At 40.9% G+C, this 21,149-nt stretch overlaps 1 protein-coding gene and 1 long non-coding RNA gene across 3 annotated transcripts; both read left to right on the top strand.

The window, feature by feature from the left end:
* The first annotated feature begins 226 nt into the window (after window positions 1-226).
* LOC116359995 (zinc finger protein 2 homolog) lies at window positions 227-11,141 on the top strand. 2 transcript variants are annotated; one of them, XM_031814361.1, is made up of 3 exons: window positions 227-501; window positions 8,754-8,931; window positions 9,511-11,141. In XM_031814361.1, the coding sequence occupies exons 1-3, from the start codon at window positions 490-492 to the stop codon at window positions 10,830-10,832; spliced, it is 1,512 nt and encodes a 503-aa protein (XP_031670221.1). In that variant the 5' UTR covers window positions 227-489; the 3' UTR covers window positions 10,833-11,141. The 2 variants fall into 2 exon arrangements, with proteins under 2 accessions (XP_031670221.1, XP_031670220.1); XM_031814360.1 differs by lacking the exon at window positions 227-501 and having other exon boundaries at window positions 7,515-8,931.
* Window positions 11,142-13,522: 2,381 nt separating this feature from the next.
* LOC116359996 (uncharacterized) lies at window positions 13,523-19,412 on the top strand. The gene is made up of 3 exons (XR_004206855.1): window positions 13,523-13,897; window positions 14,121-14,157; window positions 19,145-19,412. It is a non-coding gene; the product is annotated as an uncharacterized LOC116359996 (long non-coding RNA).
* The last annotated feature ends 1,737 nt before the right edge of the window (window positions 19,413-21,149 follow it).

The raw sequence follows: 21,149 nt of genomic DNA on the forward strand, positions 1-21,149 counted from the left end.
ACAAAATCATTTAAAGTTTAAATAGATTCATGATATATTGATCATGCCAATTTGTTTTGACATGAATTTAACATACTATATATCATCGAGGCAATACAGCAGTTATATCCTAACAATAAATGACTCCCTAAACCGCGTGTCCCACTTGAAGAGAGGTGTTGATGACTATATACAGTAGGTGGCGGCACCTTTTAAACACCACAGAAGAAGCTGAAAAGCATCAACAGGAAGTACTTTGTTAACATCCTCTATCTAGTTTTCAAACCAAATACATGTCCACATCCTTTTGCAGGATGTTTCTAATGTAAGATTAGTCTAAATGAGACGTTTATTTGTCACAATTTAAATCGAGTTTTATATTTAAAAAGGTGTGTTCTAGCTTTTATTTATCTGAACGCTGTGACAAAGAAAGTAACTGTAGCGTAACGTTACTCTTACTGTCATGTTTTTTATTTGAAGAAACGTTAAAGAAAGAATACAGTTGCTTCCATGACGGATCGGGTAAGTTTGGTTGACTTATGAACAATATGCTTTCTGTGGTGTATGAAATGTCAAGGCCTATTTTTCATAATATTTGTTCTTCCATATCCATTCGTTCCATTTGAACAGTTGGACAAAATAAACAATGGTGGTAATAAACACTTGGGATATTTTGTCCTTCAGCAAAGTAGCCTACTAGCCTAAAGCACACAGATTGATACAAGGCAATGCGCAACAAGCAGGTAAAGTCAGAACCATGGAGAAATAATGAGGGCAAAGCTACAACTTGCAGTAGTGGTGCGTGGGTAAAAGCGTCAGCCAAGCCAGAAAAATAGCCATATTACAACCTGTGTTGTGATAATTGCGTTGTTTGTTATAACCTGTTAGTAAGCCTTGACACAGCTGAGACAAGAAGACAGTGGCAGAATACATTCAACCAGACTTTTGTTAAAATCATAAAACCGGAGAGCAACATCTGTCCTGTTAAGTTAACAGTTACAACCTACAGAATGATCAAGCAAGTTCATGTTTCCAACGTTTTGGGACTACTAAACAACAATTGATTTAGTTACCGCAAGTCGCAAAGAAAACGGGCCCTTCATCCACTATTCAAGCACAATTTAAACTTCAACATCATCTAATCACCTATGCTTACATTACTACAACTAAAAGATTTAAAAAGAAACAAGGGGTGCAACTTTCACTGGGGACAAGGGACATCCCTACATTCTGAATTAGCATTTTTTTTGTCCCCCCCACTTCTAAATGTTGCACCCCTGCCAAAAACGATTTAGTTAGATAAACTTAGGCTAAATATGATGCGTCTATCCATGGTACTGATTTCTGTGTGTGCATTGCGAGTAGAAAAAAACATGTTGACTCACCTTAACTTGTAGATAAAATGCCATCCTCATCTTTCATGTTCCCTGAACGGTCTATGAGTCAGTCATACAGTACACACTTTTAGTTTTTGTTGTCTTTGGCTTCCTTGCTAAGATAAAAATGTTCATCACACAAATTATTTTGTTTTATATTCCATTATATTGTAGTCGTGAGTGTTCAGTATTTTCTGCGCCGATTTGGTAAAAATGATTGCAGCGGATTAAAACGACACTAGCTTCCATAAAGTGACCATTGGATTTAAATGTTTATTTGACTACCTTTTGTAGATGAAACAGTTTTTATTACATTTATAATGTATCACTCTTGCGTGCACATTTCTGTCCATTAATAACTTTTTGTAGCATTTCTGGCAATACCAACTAAGTTTCAGACAAATCTAACTAACTAATTTATCTATAGTTCTATCTAACCTGGTCAGCAACTTGGATGCTTGGCAACAATACAGTTGCTATTAGCTAAAGTTAGCCTATGTAGCTAGCTATCTAACGAAAAGGCAAATAAATGTAGCTAGCTGTAATTGTTGATGGAAGGTTTGTTACACAAATAACTAAAGCCATTAGCTTGCTAGCAGACAACAGCTGAACATCGACAGAAAAGCTAGCTAACGATAGCAAGTTCACGTCCAAATGCCGCTCATAGCTATGTTTGCAACGCAATGGACTTCTGCAATGCTAGCTACTCCATAGTCCAAGCTACGGTAAACGCTAGCCATATTTCACTGTCAGACAGGACACAACTCAATCTTGCTGGGAAAACAAATCAAATCAGATTGTATTGGTCGCATACACATACTTAGCATATCTTATTGCAGGTGTAGCGAAATGCTTGTGTTCCTAGTTCCAACAGTGCAGTAATATCTAACAATTCATAACAATAATGTTACATACATCTAAAAGTAAAAGAATGGAATTCAGAAATATATAAATATTAGTTTCAGAGTATAAATACAGTACATTCATAAGTATGTGGACACCCCTTCAAATGATTGTATTTGGCTATTTCAGCCACACCTGTTGCTGACAGGTGTATAAAAATGAGCACACTGCCATGCAATCTCCATAGACAAACATTGGCAGTAGAATGGCCTTACTGAAGACCTCAGTGACTTTCAACGTGTCACCGCCACCTTTCCTACAAGTCAGTTAGTCAAATGTCTGCCCTGCTAGAGCTTCCCCGGTCAACTGTAAGTGCTGTTATTGTGAAGTGGAAAAGTCTAGGAGCAACAATGGCTCAATCGAGGAGTACGCCACACAAGCTCACAGAACGGGAACGCCGAGTACTGAAGTGCGTAACGCGTTAAAATCATCTGTCCTCGGTTGCAACACTCCCTACCGAGTTCCAAACTGCCTCTGAACGCAATGTCGGCACAACTGTTCGTCAGGAGTTTCATGAAATGGGTTTCCATAGCTGAGCAGCCGCACACAAGCCTAAGATCACCTTGAGCCAGTCGCGGTTCGAGCTTGTATGGCTCCCTGGGCGAGCCATACAAAGCTTTCAGCTTTGAAAGCTCCTCTGCTTCAGCTACGGTCACTGGAAGAGTAAGACAAATTCTGAGAGCAGTCCACAAATTTGGATACATTTCTGAGAGCTCCCTTTCATGTATAAATATCAGCAGCTCAAGCAGGGTTATGGCCTCCGATGGAAAGTCAGGCAATTTTTCAGTTCCTGTGCAAGCTCTCTGGCATCCAAGTCTGAGTGTTCTTTATAGTGCAGTGTCATATTGTTCCGTCAGCTCCTAATTTGAGAGACTTCGGAAGGTCGACAGCACTCCAAACATCTCTCCCACATTTTCCAGTGTGGAAAATCTTTCCTGAAGGGCTGAGGTTGCAGCATCAACAACAACATTGAAAAATGTCACCTCCAGCTTCTTCAGGGCATCACTCAAAGGCTCATCAAATGATTCGCATGAAAAGTGCCGCTTTGTGGACCTCTGCCTTTTTTGTTGTAGAACGGCCTCGACATTCATACTAGAGGTCGACCGATTATGATTTTTCAACGCCGATACCCATTATTGGAGGACCAAAAAAGCTGATACCGATTTAATTGGCCGATTTCTTTTATTTATTTGTAATAATGACAATTACAACAATACTGAATGAACACTAATTTTAACTTAATATAATACATAAATCAATTTAGCCTCAAATAATGAAACATGTTCAATTTGGTTTAAATAATGCAAAAACAAAGTTTTGGAGAAGAAAGTAAAAGTGCAATATGTGCCATGTAAGAAAGCTAACGTTTAAGTTCCTTGCTCAGAACATGAGAACATATGAAAGCTGGTGGTTCCTTTTAACATGAGTCTTCAATATTCCCAGGTAAGAAGTTTTAGATTGTAGTTATTATAGGAATTATAGGATTATTTCTCTCTATACGATTTTTATTTCATATACCTTTGACTATTGGATGTTCTTATAGGCACTTTAGTATTGCCAGTGTAACAGTATAGCTTCCGTCCCTCTCCTCGCTCCTGGGCTCGAACCAGAAACACATCGACAACAGCCACCCTCGAAGCAGCGTTACCCATGCAGAGCAAGGGGAACAACTACTCCAAGTCTCGGAGCGAGTGACGTTTGAAACACTATTAGCGTGCACCCCGTTAACTACCTAGCCATTTCACATCGGTTACACCAGCATAATCAGTATAAGATGCCAAAGTAACCTGTGGCATCGACAGAACTTTTAGCAGCATCAGCCACAACCAGGTTCAATGTGTGAACCCCACATTGCACAAATAGAGCTCTTGGATTCATTTCCAGGAGTCTGGCTTGGACACCTTAGTTTTTGAATCGCATGTTGGCCCCATTATTATAAGACTGTCCTCTGCAGTCCTCAAACGGAATGTTTAGCTCCTCTAATCTTTTGAGAATCAGGGATGCCAAATGTTGCCCTGTGGACTCCTCTGCCTCCAAATACCCCATACAATGTTCCTTTATGTGGGGCTCCTCCTTCAGTGACACAATTCTAATCACAACTGACAACTGTTCAGTGTGACTGACATCTGAGGAGCAATCTAGAATGATAGAATTTTGCCAGCTTGATGTCACTCAGCATTATTGAAATGACCTTGCTGCTCAACTAATCAATGAGTTCATTCTGTATTTGGTGGCCAAGGTAGCTGGTGGTGTGACTCAAGGTCCCTTTTTGGACACAGTTAAGGTGCTCTTTCATGACTGGATCAAATTGTACCATCAGTCCAACCTCTTTGAGGAAATGTCCATTTGATGGAGAGTAGAGTGTTTCTGTGTGTCTCCTTAGTGCCAGATTTCTAATTGCCAGAGACTGCACAATAGCAGTCAGACGTGTCAACACCTCTCTCCATCTTATCCTCTCAGCCTCAATAAGTGCCATCTCATGCTTATCAATTGTTTCCCCTTTTGTGATCCTCATTGCCAGTTCTTTCCATGTTTTGGTGTTCTGAACTGCTGTCGTGTGAAGTCAGATAAAGAACTTGCATGTTTCCAGTCTGTCAGTCCTGTCACGCCCTGATCTTAATATCTCTGTTTTCTTTATATTTTGGTTAGATCGGGGCGTGACTAGGGTGGATACGCTAGTTTTTGTATTGTCTAGGGTTTTTTGTAGGTCTATGTGATTGTATGTCTATGGTGGCCTGATATGGTTCCCAATCAGAGGCAGCTATTATCGTTGTCTCTGATTGGGGATCATATTTAGGTAGCCATTTCCCTTTGGTGTTTGTGGGATCTTGTTCTATGTTTAGTTGCCTGTCTGCACTATTCGTATAGCTTCATGTTTCGTTCGATTGTTTGTTGTTTTGAGTTTCAGTTATTAAATATTATGTGGAACTCTACTCACGCTGCGCCTTGGTCTCATCTTTATGAAGAACGTCACAAGTCCTGAGCTTCCCAAATTAGTTTTCTTCTTAGTTTGCAGCAGAAAAGGCTGTTGTTTTTTTCAGAATACACCAGCCAACTTCTAGGGATTTTTTTCACCACTCACCAAGGTCTTCCTGAAATACTGGTGGTGGCAACTTCTTCCTTCACTCTCATTCCTTGGGGAAACAAAGTTAGGTGGTACCTCACTTGGTCCTGTGCAAACTAGCTGTGTCTGAATTCTGTCAGTCAGCAGGATCTGTAGACAGTGATTCATCCTCAGCAGCAGGATCTGTAGACAGTGATTCATCCTCAGCAGCAGGATCTGTAGACAGTGATTCATCCTCAGCAGCAGGATCTGTAGACAGTGATTCATCCTCAGCAGCAGGATCTGTAGACAGTGATTCATCCTCAGCAGCAGGGTCTGTAGACAGTGGTTCATCCTCAGCAGCAGGATCTGTAGACAGTGATTCATCCTCAGCAGCAGGATCTGTAGACAGTGATTCATCCTCAGCAGCAGAATTTGGTGGGATGCTTCTACAGGCGATTCTAAAGGAGAGCACATGTTATTCACAGCATTTATAGTGGTGGAACATCCCACATACATACACAGTAATAATAAAATCATCATTGTTACCTACAATATGGAAACTTTGCGAAAGGGAGATTGTTTATTCTGTTTGTTACGCAGGGATGCACACACACGTGCGTGCACAGAAACCCACCTGAAGAATCCTGCTGGGGAGAAGTGGAAGCAAATGGGTCTTCATCCTCAGACAATATTTGTGGAGACACCTGTGTGGCTGAGGAGGTGGACGGCTCCTCATCCTTAGGCTCCGAGATCATTTCTGAAGAGGCCTGTGTGGCTGAGAAGGTAGATGGCACCTCATCCTGGCCAATGCCAGAGGGTGCTCCAAAATATTTCAGAAGTGCCCCTGAATTTGCATTTAAACACTGTTTTATATTATTCTTAACGATTTCGCAAACCAGAAAAAAATGCAACAATATGTCTGTGAAACTATATATTAACAGTATTATGAATGACTTGTGGTTTATTTGGTAGCATTTCATAGTGTGACTGATTTGACTAATCCCCCGCTCCCCCTACCTCGGGCTTCCAGTGGGGAGACCTGAGGTCAAGCTACCCCTGTCCCACTTCCCCATCTCGTACTTCTGAGTCAACCTCAGATTACTCGTTGGTTATTACTGCATTGTCGGAACTAGAAGCACAAGCATTTCGCTACACTCGCATTAACATCTGCTAACCATGTGTATGTGACAAATGAATTTGATTTGATTTGAGTGATTTGACCTTCCCAGGCAGTAGCCTGCCTAGCTCCCAAACTAGAATCAGGGCGCCCACTCCGACAAGGTTAATTGAACCACAGTCCCACACGGTGACATGATATCATTGACGTGACGTGCAAATGAACGATAGAAAACCGATCGCGCAAATGTCACCATTCCCCAAAAAATATTGGGCGCCCCGTGCTGGCCCCGGCATTGCCTTGCGCAATGCCAAGCCTCGGCTGGAGTGGTGTAACATGCTGACCAGACCGGACACATTGCGTGTGCGAGCGTCGCAAAATAAATGTAGAAATCCATGTTATTCAATTATTGCACCCGCAACCAACGAGCGTCTGTGTTGTGTTGCGTTGCCAAAGGCTAAAATAGAAGTCATTCCAATTTCTGACGCAGATCGCGCTGAAAGTCCTGCCTCTCCCATCTCCTCATTGGTTTATAGAAGCAGGTACCCATGTGCCATTTCCTCATTGGTTATACCCACGTGGGTGATTGAAAGACAGTGTTTTTCCGGTTGTCGTGGTAAAAGTGTAGTTGCCAATCAGGGATTTTTTTTATAAGTTCAAAGATGAAAAAGCCTGGAAGGAGGAGAGATGACTAGAAACGATTTGGTTGGCTGTTTTATGTGTGGATTAATTGTCGGAGTAGAAGACCTTGTGCATTTCAGGTAAAATAACAACTCAATGTTTATATCCTAGGACAAATTAGCTAGCTAAATAGGACAAATTAGCTAGCAAGTGCAAGCTAGCTGTGGAAGAACTTGACTGGCCTGCACAGAGCCCTGACCTCAATCCCATCAAACTCCTTTGGGATGAATTGCAACGCCGACTGCGAGCCAGGCCTAATCGGCTAACATCAGTGCCCGACCTCACTAATGCTCGTGGCTGAATTGAAGCAAGTCCCTGCAGCAATGTTCCAACATCTATTGGAAAGCCTTCCCAGAAGAGTGGAGGCTGTTATAGCAGCAAAGGGGGGACCGCATGCATTTGGAATGAGATGTTTGATGAGCAGGTGTCCACATACTTTTGGTCTTGTAGTAGATGTGATGAGATAGTCGTGTAAATTCTACACAGGGACACTCAAAGTCAATCTTAAATGAATCATTGTTTATTATCAGCACGCTCTAGAGGTCAAAGTCAAACTTAAGATGCATAAAGTACCGTTCTGAAGGTATCTCCCTCAGGGCAGTCCCATTAGATCTCTTATATACTGGTTACAGACACGTTACAAAGTCATAGTTCATAGGGTTGGTTCCAGGACACGTGTCTGGCACCGCCTCCTGTCTTAACTTATAGAACATATTCTGGTCGTTCTGAAGGTCCTGAGGAGGGGGTCATGTTGCCCCCCTTCATATTTTTACCAAGTACAGGCAGGAACCAAGGATTATTTATAACACTATGAACATTTTGAAGACTGCTCTTCACATGATAACATTTTCCATCACATGATGTATAGACATTATGGACAGTATGTGTATAGAATTACTGGAATATCTGTACAATACGTAGGATTGAGTCGTGATCTGATTTTCCGAAGGGTGAGCAAATATAGATGTAAACAGCACGTTGTTCATTGCATGCTTGTTAGCACCAGAAAAACATCAGAATAACTCTGCAACACTTTAGGCTAGAAACAAGCTGTAAATGGCACCAGAAAGACGTGGCTCTATTGTACATGGGGATAACTGTATAAATTGATATTCATTTAATTTCTGGGGAAAGTAAAAACAAATTGATGGATTTAGCTTTAAATACTACATAATAATGAGCAGCAGTAGTTCAGGTGTTTTGGTTTTTCCTCTGGTTATTATGACAAATCACATTTTCGCAGGTGTTGGCGTCCTCTGAATTTTGGAAAGGGGAGGGGATATTTGGCCTGTATCTTGAAAGAGAGGGTGGAGCTCCTTGTTCCAGCGTCTCTTAAGCTCTCCTCTTATCACATATGAACCCAGAACTAAATTGAGCGGTTGACCAATTCATGAGACATTAGTTCTGCATAAACCAAGATTAACTCAGGGGTGAAAGATGTGTTCAACTCCAATGAATACTCAATCAAAGCTTCTGAACATAAGACGGAGCATTAGAATTGTTATACATTTGTGGAAAGTAGTGAACAATTACACATTTCAGGAGAAAGGAGGTATTATAAGGATGCAGCCACCAATCAGAGATTTAGACTAAAGTAATCAAATGTTTGGTCTAATGATATTCTATGTACAATACTTCCTGTGGTCACCAGGACAGAGCTAGTCCGTCCCCCTCCAACCTGCCAGAGTCCCCTGGTCACAACTCTCCTGGTAGCACCTTACTGCTGGGTCTGAAGAGGGTGTCTGTGCGGCTGGTCGACTGCAGGAAAACACCAGGGCAGAGTGGAACTGTGAGAGAAGGACACGAGGAGGGAGATTTGATTTCATCAAGTAAGAACAATGGGGTGTGTGGATGAGAACACAATCTGCTTCTGCAACTTCTGTTAATTCATTGATTAACAGTATACATGTATGGAGGGGTGTGTGCCTAATAAACTGGCCACTTCACTGAGTGTATATTGATGATAAGGGCGGCAGATAGCCTAGTGGTTAAGAGCGTTGGGCGACTAATCAAAAGGTTGCTGGTTCGAATCTCTGAGCCGACAAGGTGAAAAATCTGTCTGTGCCCTTTATTTTTTTTACCTTTATTTAACCAGGCAAGTCAGTTAAGAACAAACTCTTATTTTCAATGACAGCCTAGGGACAGTGGGTTAACTGCCTGTTCAGGGGCAGAACGACAGATTTGTACCTTGGCAGCTTGGGGATTTGAACTTGCAACCTTCCGGTTACTAGTCCAACGCTCTAACCACTAGGCTACCTGCCACCCTTGAGCAAGGTACTTAACCCTAATTGCTCCTGTAAATTGCTCTTTATAAGAGCACCTGCTAAATAACAATAAAAAAAAGTTATAGGTTTTGGAAATATGGGTCCATAAACAAATACTAACTATTCAATGTCTTTATTTTACAGGGGACACCCCTAACCATCGTTCTCTTAGTGGGAGGGGCTTATCGTCTGGGGAGCCTCAACAACATGTTGCTGAGGAGACAGAGAAGAGTCTCTCCAGATCAGAACATCTCAAGAAACACCAGCAGAGACGTACAGGGAAGAAACCTCACCACTGCTGCTCTGACTGTGGGAAGAGTTTCACAAGCCAGAGTGGCTTCATTATTCACTGTGATCAGTGTGGGAAGAGTTTTGCTGCATCTAACACCTTCAAATCGAATGTAAGAATTCATACAGGGGAGAAGCCTTACCCCTGCCTTGATTGTGGGAAAAGCTTTGTTAGTGCAAGAGCCTTAACTGTACACCAGCGTGTACACACAGGAGAGAAACCTTATAGCTGTGATCAGTGTGGAAAGAGCTTCAATAAATCAGTCCACCTGACTACACACAAGCTAATACACACTGGAGTGAAGCCTTATAGCTGTGATCAGTGTGGGAAGAGCTTCAATAAGTCAGTCCACCTGACTACACACCAGCGAATACACACTGGAGAGAAACCTTATAGCTGTGATCAGTGTGGGAATAGCTTTGCTGTAGCTTCCTCCCTGACTAGACATCAGGTAACACACACTGGAGAGAAACCTTACAGCTGTGATCAGTGTGGGAAGAGCTTTGCTGTAGCTTCCTCCCTAACTAGACACCAGGTAACACACACTGGAGAGAGAACTTATGTCTGTCTATGTGGGAAGAGCTTTGCTCTAGCTTCCACCCTGACTGCACACCAGCGAACGCACACTGGAGAGAAGCCTTATAGCTGTGATCAGTGTGGAAAGAGCTTTGCTGTATCAGAAAAACGAACTATACATCAGCGAACACACACTGGAGAGAAGCCTTATAGCTGTGATCAGTGTGGAAAGAGCTTTGCTGTATCAGAAAAACTAACTAGACACCAGCGAACACACACAGGAGAGAAGCCCTATAGCTGTGATCAGTGTTGGAAGAGCTTCAATCAGTCAGTCCACCTGACAACACACCAACTGACACACACTGGAGAGAAACCTTACAGCTGTGATCAGTGTGGGAAGAGCTTTGCTGCAGCTTCCACCCTGAATCGACACCATCGAACACACACTGGAGAGAAGCCTTACAGATGTGATAATTGTGGAAAGAGCTTCAGTCAATCAGGGAGCCTGATTTCACACCAGCGAACACACACTAGAGAGAAACCCTATGTCTGTCTATGTGGAAAGAGCTTTGCTCATTTAGGGAATATGAGAAAACACCAAAAAGCAAAAATGTGCCGTATTTCCTCTCCCTCCTATCTGACACCGGTTCCAGATACATAAATAAAGGATCAGTAGAAAACATCTAGTGAACAGTCATATCCATCTCCCATTCTTAAACAGTTGCCTTAGTCTGATCACCATGGTAACCTCTGTGGAGCATAATATACAGCTCTGATCTAGGATCAGGTCTCCCTTGTGTCTATGTAATATCACACATCTAAATGGAGAAATGTTATCATAGGAAATGTCAGTGAACCCATGTGTGGGGGCGTGTTGATAATTGTATCTTTTCATATACTCATGATATTATTAAATGTCATTATGTAGAATAATGTTTCAACAATAGGTGTATATTCATGTATTCAATTGATCAATAAATTAAATCCGTTATCTTCTAAACAAGAAGTTATCACTTAAACTGTATATATTATATATCTATATTGATTCAAATATTCCTAATTTTCTTTTTTACCTTTATTTAACCAGGCAAGTCAGTTAAGAACACATTCTTTTTAACACATTAAGTGGAAAAAGTTATCAGGTGAGTAACAACTTTTTAAATGAATATCGTAACACCTAAACCAATATTTTATGTGTTACTTCACTTATGTTAATGCACATACTACCCTCCTAATGCAAACCCACAAACACAAACCTATGCACCTGTACTCATACACTAACACACACAAGCACACATTGATTAAAAGACCTGAATTCATCTGTAGGCCTTATTTATAGTCAATGAGTCAGGGGGCTCACTTGGGGTTAACATTTTTAAGGTCAATGTGCCAAGAGTTGAAAATGGGTTCTATATCATTGCAGCTTTCTGTGTGCTATCACTATTTCTTTTCATCCCATTACATTTGTTTGGTAGCATCCAATAAGCCAACATCGGCGTAGAGGATGTCTGATGTAAGGTAGCTATCGACCTAGCTAGCTAGCGAACTACATTTGTTTATCTAAACTAAAGTCTTGCTTGCTTTCCTGATATGCTGCCTAGACATTCCAAAGCATATCAATGTAATTAGCCATCTGTTATCTGGCTACCCACAAACAGGGAAACAGATCCCAATCAAAGGTGTTATCACATGCTCCACTAAGGCAGTTATTTATCTTATAACTTGTCCTTGTGGTAAAAATTATGTGGGTAAAACAAAGTGCGAAATAAAAGTAAGTATCTCAGAGCATCGTAGCACCATTAGGTGCAAAAACTTTACTTATCCAGTTGCGGCCCACTTTTTGAAGGCAGGCCACTCGATTTCGTCTCTGCGTTATATTGGCATCGAACACTCCCTAGAGGGGGTGACCTTGATAATTTATTGTTAAAACGAGAGGCTGCCTGGATCTTTAACTTGAAGACCTTTGCTCCCTTCGGTCTCAACGTAGACTTTGATCTGAAGCCATTCTTGTGATTATTGTGACTTTGCCATTGTAATTGTTTGTAAGCTTGTGCAGTCTAAAATGAATCTATGATCGTATGCTATTCATTTGTTGTTTGTATGTTGTTCTTTGTATGCCATTTTAATATTTGAGAATTAACCAATGATATTAGGCCACTCTTGGCGATGATTACAGACACCGGTAATTACATTTAGCATCTGAGCTCCTAGAGTGTGCGGCTCTCTTTTATTTTCACGCGAGTCTTGAGTCACCACTCGGAATACTATGAGATACAACTATCTAGGTTTACTGTTAATCAATTTATTCAAAGACTAAGTGACAAGCTAATATCCTGCATTCAATGATCTAGTATTAAACATAAGCATCTCTGGATTAACCATCTAATGTCAGCTAAATGTAGTATTGAATAAATTGTCTGAATTTCTTTAAATTGACAATTCTGTGACCTGTCATGGGCAAGTTTTAAAATTACACAATAGGTGTCAGCAAGAGATGTGCAGGAGCTTGTGTAGCCTATGTGAAATGGTTAGCGGTGGTGCGCGCTAGTGGCGTTTCAATCGGTGACATCAATTGAAGTAGTGGTTCCCCTTGCTCTGCAAGGGCGGCGGCTTTTGTGGAGCGATGGGTAACGATGCTTCTAGGGTGACTGTTGACGTGTAGTCCTTGACTACTGGTTCGCGCGTGGGGACGGACGTAAAGTTTATACTGTTGACCCGGATCACTGGTTGCTGCAGAAAGAGGAGGAGGTCAAAAGGAGGGTGAGTGTAGCCGATGTGAAATGTCTCGTCACGGTAAGCCTATTGGAAATCACCTATGGGGGAAAAATGAATGTTGGAAAACAATTGGAACCCTTTCCCTGTTTGGCCACTAGGTTTTATGGGTATTATGACTTGTCCACTGTGGGGCTATATAGAGAGAAAGATGTTATATGTTTAGGTAGAGGTCAATAGAGAGTGATAAGAATAACATGTTTCAGTATTTTTTATTTGTTTTGGTGTTCATGGCCATGGTTGTCAACTGTACCGCAGGAATAGAATATAAATCACAGTGGATAGATGTTGTGGTGGCAGCTGTTGAGAAGTAATTGGGTGTACAATATTTTACTTCAGAAGAGTTCCAAGGTGTTTTGAAAGATAATATCTCGTCCTTTCCGGTTGCTGGCCTGGTGTAGGATCAGAGGGCCAAAGTTGTGGAATAATGATGAGGTTTTAATGGGTGCAGGGTTAGTTGGTTTTTCAGTGTTATGAATTAATAATACAGAATAGTAGGCTGATACACAGCCAACACACTAGGTGGGGGCGTGCACCTATAGTCATTGTTTGCGGACCGCCATAACACTAAAGAAGAAGAAGACCACTTCCTTCTCAACGGCGCTGATTCTGGTCTGCTCCGTGAAGCGGAAGAATTATGAATCAAATCAAATGTTATTGGTCACATACATATTTTATTGCTGGTGTAGCGAAATGCTTGTAATGCACTGACTACTGCGGAGGTTGCATTGTTGAAAATGCTGCATGGACACTGCAGACATCGGATTGAACGTACACCAGGTTTTTCTGGTTCGCTGCACGGATAGCGCTGCTGTAAACAGTCTGGTATTTTATAGGCGTCCATTACTGGGCCTCAGACATTTAAACTATCTGGACTCTCGAAGAGGACGTTGTTTCAAGTGGATATCGGGTAGAGTTAGACGATAACAGACAACAGGATTCTTGGTGAATAAGGTGTTGAACGTTTAATTGACTTTACTAGATTTAAATCTTATCCAGGATCTTTCTGAAGTAAGGTTAGCCAACATCAGACATTTATTTGTCACAGTTTAAGTCTAGTTTTGATATTTTAAAGGACGCCTGATTGCTCTGGTCTATCTGTTTATCTGAATGCTGTGACAAAGTAACTGTAGTGTAAACTAGCTACATATTTACTCTCACGTTTTTATATTTGAAGAAACGCTGAAGAAAGAATAGCTTCCACGATGAATCGGGTAAGTTTGGTTTACTTTAATTAACAATATTCCTACTGTGGTGTATAACATGTCTAGGTCTAGTCATCATCTTTGATCTTCCACATTCATTCGTTCCATTTGAACAACAGGACAAAATAAACAATGGTTGTAATAAAAACGTCATTTTGTCCTTCAGAAAAGTAGCCTACTAGCCTATCGCACACTGTTTAATACAAGGCAACGAGAAGCTAAAGTCAGAAACCATGGAGAAATAATGAGGCCAAAGTAAAGTTGGTTTTATATTCACACATTCGGACATTCAACAGACATTCGCCAAAAGCCATTTAAAATGGTAAAAATCTATAATTATTTCACCGTTTGTCACATAAACTAGGTATGATTTATTAATTGTCTAGAATAATTTTACAACCTTTGCTTGGAGTAGAAATTCCAGTTTTGATATGATAGAAATTTAAATTTGATAGACTACATGCCCTCTATCAAATCAAAACTGGAATTTTTCCCCAAAACAAAGGTTGTAAAAGTGTGCTAGACATTTATAGAATAAATAATATCTAGTTTTATGTTTCTGTGACAGTTAATTAGTTATTGATTTATACCACTTTAAATGGCTTTTGACAAACCAACTTTACCTTGGTGAAATAATGAGGCCAAGCCTACACCTTGCAGTAGCGGTGTGTGGGTAAAATGACCAGGGAAGCTAAGCCAGAAAAATAGCCATATTACATGTTGTGATAATTGCGTTGTTATAACCTGTTAGTTCATATGCCTTGACTCAGCTGAGACAAGAAGACAGTGGCAGAATTACATTCAACCAGACCTTTGTTACATCATAAAACTAGAGAGCAACATTTGTCCTGTTAAGTTCACAAAAAATGTTGCATGTAACAGTTACATGACCTTCAGAATGGTCAAGCAAGTGAATGTTTCTGACACTTCGGGAAACTAAACAACTATTTATTTAGAGTTACCGCAAGTCGAAAAAGAAAACAGGCGCTGCCTCCACTGTTCAAGCTTCATTTCAACATCCTCTAATCACCTATGCTTAGTCTACTAGTGACAACTAAAATATACCAAAAACCAGGGGCGCAACGTTCACTGGGGATGGAGTGAACATGTCCCCACCACATTCTGAAATTGCATCTTTGTCCCCCCTAGTTTTATCATTGGAATGTAATACTAAATGTGTTACGGGTGTGCTTTAGGACCATGCGTACGCCTCAGAGGTCGAGTAGGCTGTTTGGAGTATTTATAGGACTGGATGAAAAATAAATAATAATAATGACATAGCTACATCAGTTCAAAACCAAATTGACACGCTGCTACCTTACAATGCATGCAACGCAATAGACTTTTGCAACACTAGCTAGCTACTCCATAGACCAAGCTATGGTAAGAGCTAGACATATTTCACTGTCGGACAGGACACAACATTTAAAGTGTTGGTCACATGTTTCATGAGCTGAAATAAACAATCCCAGAAATGTTCCATATTCTCAAAAATATTATTTCTATAAAATGTTTTGTACAAATTTGTTGAATTTCTTTACATCCCTGTTAGTGAGCATTTCTCTGTTGCAAGATAATCCATCCACCAGACAGGTGTGGCATATCAAGTAGCTGATTAAACGGCATATTCATTACACAGGTGCACCTTGTGCTGGGGACAATTAAATTAAACTAAATGGCCACTCTAAAATGTGCGGTTTTGTCACACAACACAATGCCACATATGTCTCCAAGTTTTTAGGGAGTGCTGGTGTCAACATTGTGAACAGAGTGCCTCATGGTGGCGGTGGGGTTATGGTATGGGCAGGCATAAGCTACGGTCAACGAACACCATTGCATTTTATCGATTGGCAATTTGAAATCACTAAAATACCGCAACGAAATCTTGAGGCCCATTTTTTAAGGTAGCTGTAACTAACAGATGCATATTTGTATTCCCAATCATGTGAAATCCATAGATTAAGGCCTAATGAAGTTATTTCAATTGACTGATTTCCTCATATGAAGAAAAATATATTCAATTGTTTCATGTTGCGTTTTATATTTTTGCTCAGTATAATAAAACATAAAGCCTCAAAAGTTAGTGGAATGGGATTAGTGTGGTGTGCAATGAATTCATGTAGGCGGTAAAAATCACTTTGTGGGACCACCTCCTCTAAGAGTCTGAATTGGGCTCTTTGAGAATGTTTGGCTCATAAGCAACCTGCATAATCATTGTTTGAAGTACAATAGACCAACATAGCTACTGTAGTAGGTCAAAGCTGTGTGCTGGAAAACCTTGGTAGAGCATGGGTGGAGTTGGGATCGTGGGTGGAGTTGGGATCGTGGGTGGAGTTGGGATCGTGGGTGGACTTGGGATCGTGGGAATTTATTTTTTCAGCTTCAAACCAATGCCTACTTTTCACTTAATGTTGTTTTTTGTTTCTCATTCTTACTATAAGAATGAAAACTAAATTGCATAGTGACTGTAAAATAAGCTACATTAAAGGTAGACTCAGCAAAACGATGCCACAAGCAGCACCGCAGATATTGCAATGAGCGAGATGCAAGACTTCACTCTCACACAGTCACTCACAGTATCTGTGCAAAGGGTATGCTTCATGCTCTTCCAGCATGGTAGCCATGGGACCAAAACATTGGAGAAGTTTAGCCTCGCGGTTCAACGTTCTTGGTTATTGCGAAAATAAAATTACATTTTATTGGTCACATACACATGGTTAGCAGATGTTAATGCGAGTGTAGTGAAATGCTTGTGCTTCTAGTTCCGACAGTGCAGTAATATCTAACAAGTAATCTAACACATTCACAACAACTACCTTATACACACAAATGTAAAGGGATGGATAAGAATATGTACATATAAATATATGGATGAGCGATGGCCGTGCGGCATAGGCAAGCTGCAGTAGATGGTATAGAATACACTATATACATATGAGATGAGTAATGAGATATGTAAACATTATTAAAGTGGAATTATTTAAAGTGACTCGTTCTGCCTTTCTTAAGTCCATGTTATTGACTCACTATGCTGTTTACTTTGTGCATATAGCCTACATCATATCACTGAAACTACCTTTAAACTCAGAATATGCTATTCTGTTCTTTTGAACATTTTGTTTCCTAATTCCTGCCTACAGATATGTTAGACCATGTAAAATTACTAAAATTACAAAACTACAAAATGCGTCATTGTTGGATTCTTCTAAAGTAGGCCTACCTCAAGTCCTGGCAGTGTGTTAACTTAATTTAAACTATTAACACTTAATAAATGACTTACTAAATAAATACCCTGTTCCTTCCCCCACCAGCAGCGTAGCTACCAGTCCCAGGGGACCCCTCAAGGAGGTATACTGACAGTAGGGTACATTGCTTTATAAAATAAGAAACAACCACCTAGACCAATTCCAGGATTTAATTCAATCATATACATGTGCCATGTTTTGTAGGGTTAAATAATGCTTATAGTGTTAAATAATGGGATGTTCACATCATTATCCTTTGTATTTTATTGATGTATCTGCAGGAACAGTCGCACCCATGGCCCTCACGCTAGCGCCGCCTCTGCCTACATAATATGTTAAGGAATCCCTAGTTATCTTTCCGTCCTCCCTAAGTGTGCACTTGTTCACTTCCCTTCACTCCCACTAGCCCATGACTAGCCCATGACTAGCCCAATCCAATGGTACATTTTCACAACTCGAAGCACAAAAATATGTTTCAAAACACTTAGGCCATATTCAATTGATTACTTTTGAAAATATTTCCTGTCATTTGTTAATACATTTTACTATAATTTAATCAAACTGCTAAAAACTGATCTACAAAACCAAAATTATAAAGTGTCAAGTTTACAAACAGTATATATAAAAATGAAATTTGAAATAATGGTGTAGTGTACAATGTACTGCTGAAAACCTTGGGTGGTAAATTACAGTTTATTCCACTCATTTTCTGAATGTTGTTGATTTTTAGATGTGGCTGCTGTTACAGTAACAAGTCACATAGAAAAGTGGATCTTGAACAATGTTACATGGGGCGGAAATTGCACCAGGCAACACCCATACCTTTTTACTGTAGGTTTCTACTACATGCCACAACACCCCTATAACTGATGGTTTCTTCTATGTATGTGTAACGGATGTGAAACAGCTAGCTAGTTAGCGGTGGTGCTCGCTAAATAGCGTTTCAATCGGTGACGTCGCTCGCTTTGAGACCTTGATGTAGTGGTTCCCCTTGCTCTGCAAGGGCCGCGGCTTTTGTGGAGCGATGGGCATCGATGCTTCGTGGGTATCAGTTGTTGATTTGTGCAGAGGGTCCTTGGTTCGCGCCCTGGTATGGGCGAGGGGACGGTCTAAAGTTATACTGTTACATATGTACTGTATAAGAATACTGAAACTATGAGACTGAGATTTTTCTCAACATGCTCTAAAAGTGGGATAACGAGCAGCAATGGTTCTGGTGTTTAGGTTTTGTGTCACTGGTTATTTGAACCAATCATGATTTTGCAGGTGTTACCATCTGTCACATGTTGGAAGGGGAGGGGACATTCAGCCTGTATCTTGAAAGAGGGGGTGGATCTTCTCATTCCGGTTCTTCTCCTTGTTCTACCATCTCTTAATCTCTCCACTTATGAACCCAGAACTTAAGCGAGCAGTTGACTAATTATGTGACACTTAACCCAGAATTTAACTAAGATTAACTTGGGTGAAAGATGTTCAACTCCAATGAATGCTCAATCAAACATTCTGAACATAAGACGGGGCATTCCAAGTGTTATCAATTTGAAATTTGTAAAAAATATATATATAAAAACCACTTCCATCTGAAATATTTTGCTAAGTGATTGAAAATGTGTGGAAAGTAGTGATCAGTGACACACTTCAGGAGAAATGCGATATTACAAGTATGCACCAATCAATCAGAGATTTAGACTAAAGTAATCAATTGTTTGGTCTAATGATATACTATGTACAATACTTCCTGTGGTCACCAGGACAGAGCTAGTCCGTCCCCCTCCACCCTGCCGGAGTCCCCTGGTCACAACTCTCCTGGTAGCTCCTTACTGCTGGGTCTGAAGAGGTTGTCTGTGTGGCTGGTCGACTGCAGGAAAACACCAGGGCAGAGTGGAACTGTGAAAGGAGGACACGAGGAGGGAGATGAAGATTTGATTTCATCAAGTAAGAACAATGTGGTGTGTGGATGAGATTACAAATCTGATTCTGCATTTCTGTTAATTCATTGATAAACAGTAAACACTCAGTGGCCAGTAAATTGTCGCTCCAGTTTCATGAATGGAGGGGGTTGTACTGGCCAATGAGTCTATATTGATAAGGGCAGCAGGTAGGCTAGTGGTTAAGAGCGTTGGGCCACTAATAAAGGTTGCTGGTTTCAAATCTCTGAGTCGACTTGGTGAAAAATCAGTCTGTGCCCTTGAGCAAGGTACTAAACCCTAATTGCTCCTGTAAGTTGCGCTGGAGAAGAGAGAGTCTGCTATATAACAAACACATTTTTTAAATATAGTATTTCTTTATGACTATATTTCCAAAAACATAGTTATTCAATGTATTTGTTTCACAGGGGACAGCACTATACCATTCTCTCAGTTGGATGGGCTTGTCATCTGCGGAGCCTCAACAACATCGTCTTGATGACGAGAAAGAGACGTGTCTCTATAGACCAGAGCACCCCAAGAAACACCAGCAGAGATGTATAGGGAAGAAAACCTCAACCACTGCTGCTCTGACTGTGGGAAGAGTTTCACTAGCAGGAGTGATTTCATTATTTCACCAGTGGATTTCACACCCGGGAGAAACCTGTACTGCTGCTCTCAGTGCGGGAAGAGTTTCACTGCTTCTAACGCCTTCCAATCTCATCTGCAAATTCATGCAGGGGAGAGACCTTACCCCTGCCTTGATGGTGGAAAGAGCTTCAATCAGTCAAGCAACCTGACTACACACAGCTACCACAAACTGGAGTGAAGCCTCTTTATCTGTGCATCAGTGTGGAAAGAGCTTTGATGTAGCTTCCACCCTGAGTAGACACCAGGTTACCACACACAGGAGAGAAGCCTTATAGCTGTGATCAGTGTGGGAAATAGCTTTGCTGTAGTTCCTCCCTAATTAGACACCATCGAACACACACTGGAGAGAAGCCTTTATAAGCTGTTATCAGTGTGTGAAATGCTTTGCTGTGTCAGAAAAACTAAATATACACCAGCGAACACACACAGGGAGAGAGAGCCTTATAGCTGTGATCAGTGTGGGAAAGAGCTTTGCTGTAGTTTCCTCCCCTAATTAGACACCATCGAAACACACTGGAGAGAAGCCTTATAGCTGTTATCAGTGTGGAAAGAGCTTTGCTCTATCAGGAAAACTAACGTAATACACCAGCGAACACACACAGGTGAGAAGCCTTATGCTGTTAATCAGTGTGCGAAGAGCTTTGCTGTAGATTTCCACCCCTATAGGACATCCAGCTAACACACAGTGGAAGAGAAGCCTTATAGCTGTGATCAGTGTGGGAAGAGCTTTGCTGTAGTTTCCTCCCTGATTAGACACCATCAAACACACACTGGAGAGAAAACGTATGTCTGTCTATGTGGGAAGAGCTTGCTCTAGCTTCCACCCTGACTACACACCAGCGAACACACACTGGAGAGAAGCCCTATAGCTGTTATCAGTGTGGCAAGAGCTTCAGTCAATCAGTACCCTGAATACACACCAGCGAACACACACAGGAGAGAAGCCTTATAGATGTGACCATTGTGGAAGAGCTTCAGTCAATCAGTACAACTGAATACACACCAGAGAACACACACAGGAGAGAAGCCTTACAGCTGTGATCATTGTGGAAAGAGCTTCAGTCAATCATTAAACCTGAAAACACCCAGCTAACACACATGGAGAGAAACATTAGATAGACATACAGTACCAGTCAAAAGTTTGGACACACCTACACATTCCAGGGTTTTTCTTAATTTTTGTATTTTCTACATTGTA

Source organism: Oncorhynchus kisutch, unplaced genomic scaffold (assembly GCF_002021735.2).
Source record: "Oncorhynchus kisutch isolate 150728-3 unplaced genomic scaffold, Okis_V2 Okis06b-Okis10b_hom, whole genome shotgun sequence".
In the NCBI taxonomy this organism is placed as follows: domain Eukaryota; kingdom Metazoa; phylum Chordata; class Actinopteri; order Salmoniformes; family Salmonidae; genus Oncorhynchus; species Oncorhynchus kisutch.

Coding starts and splice junctions, on each gene's coding strand:
- LOC116359995 (XM_031814360.1), top strand. CDS start 8,727: ATGTACAATACTTCCTGTGGTCACCAGGACAGAGCTAGTCCGTCCCCC. Junction 8,932..9,510: donor GGGAGATTTGATTTCATCAA/GTAAGAACAATG, acceptor TTTATTTTACAG/GGGACACCCCTAACCATCGT.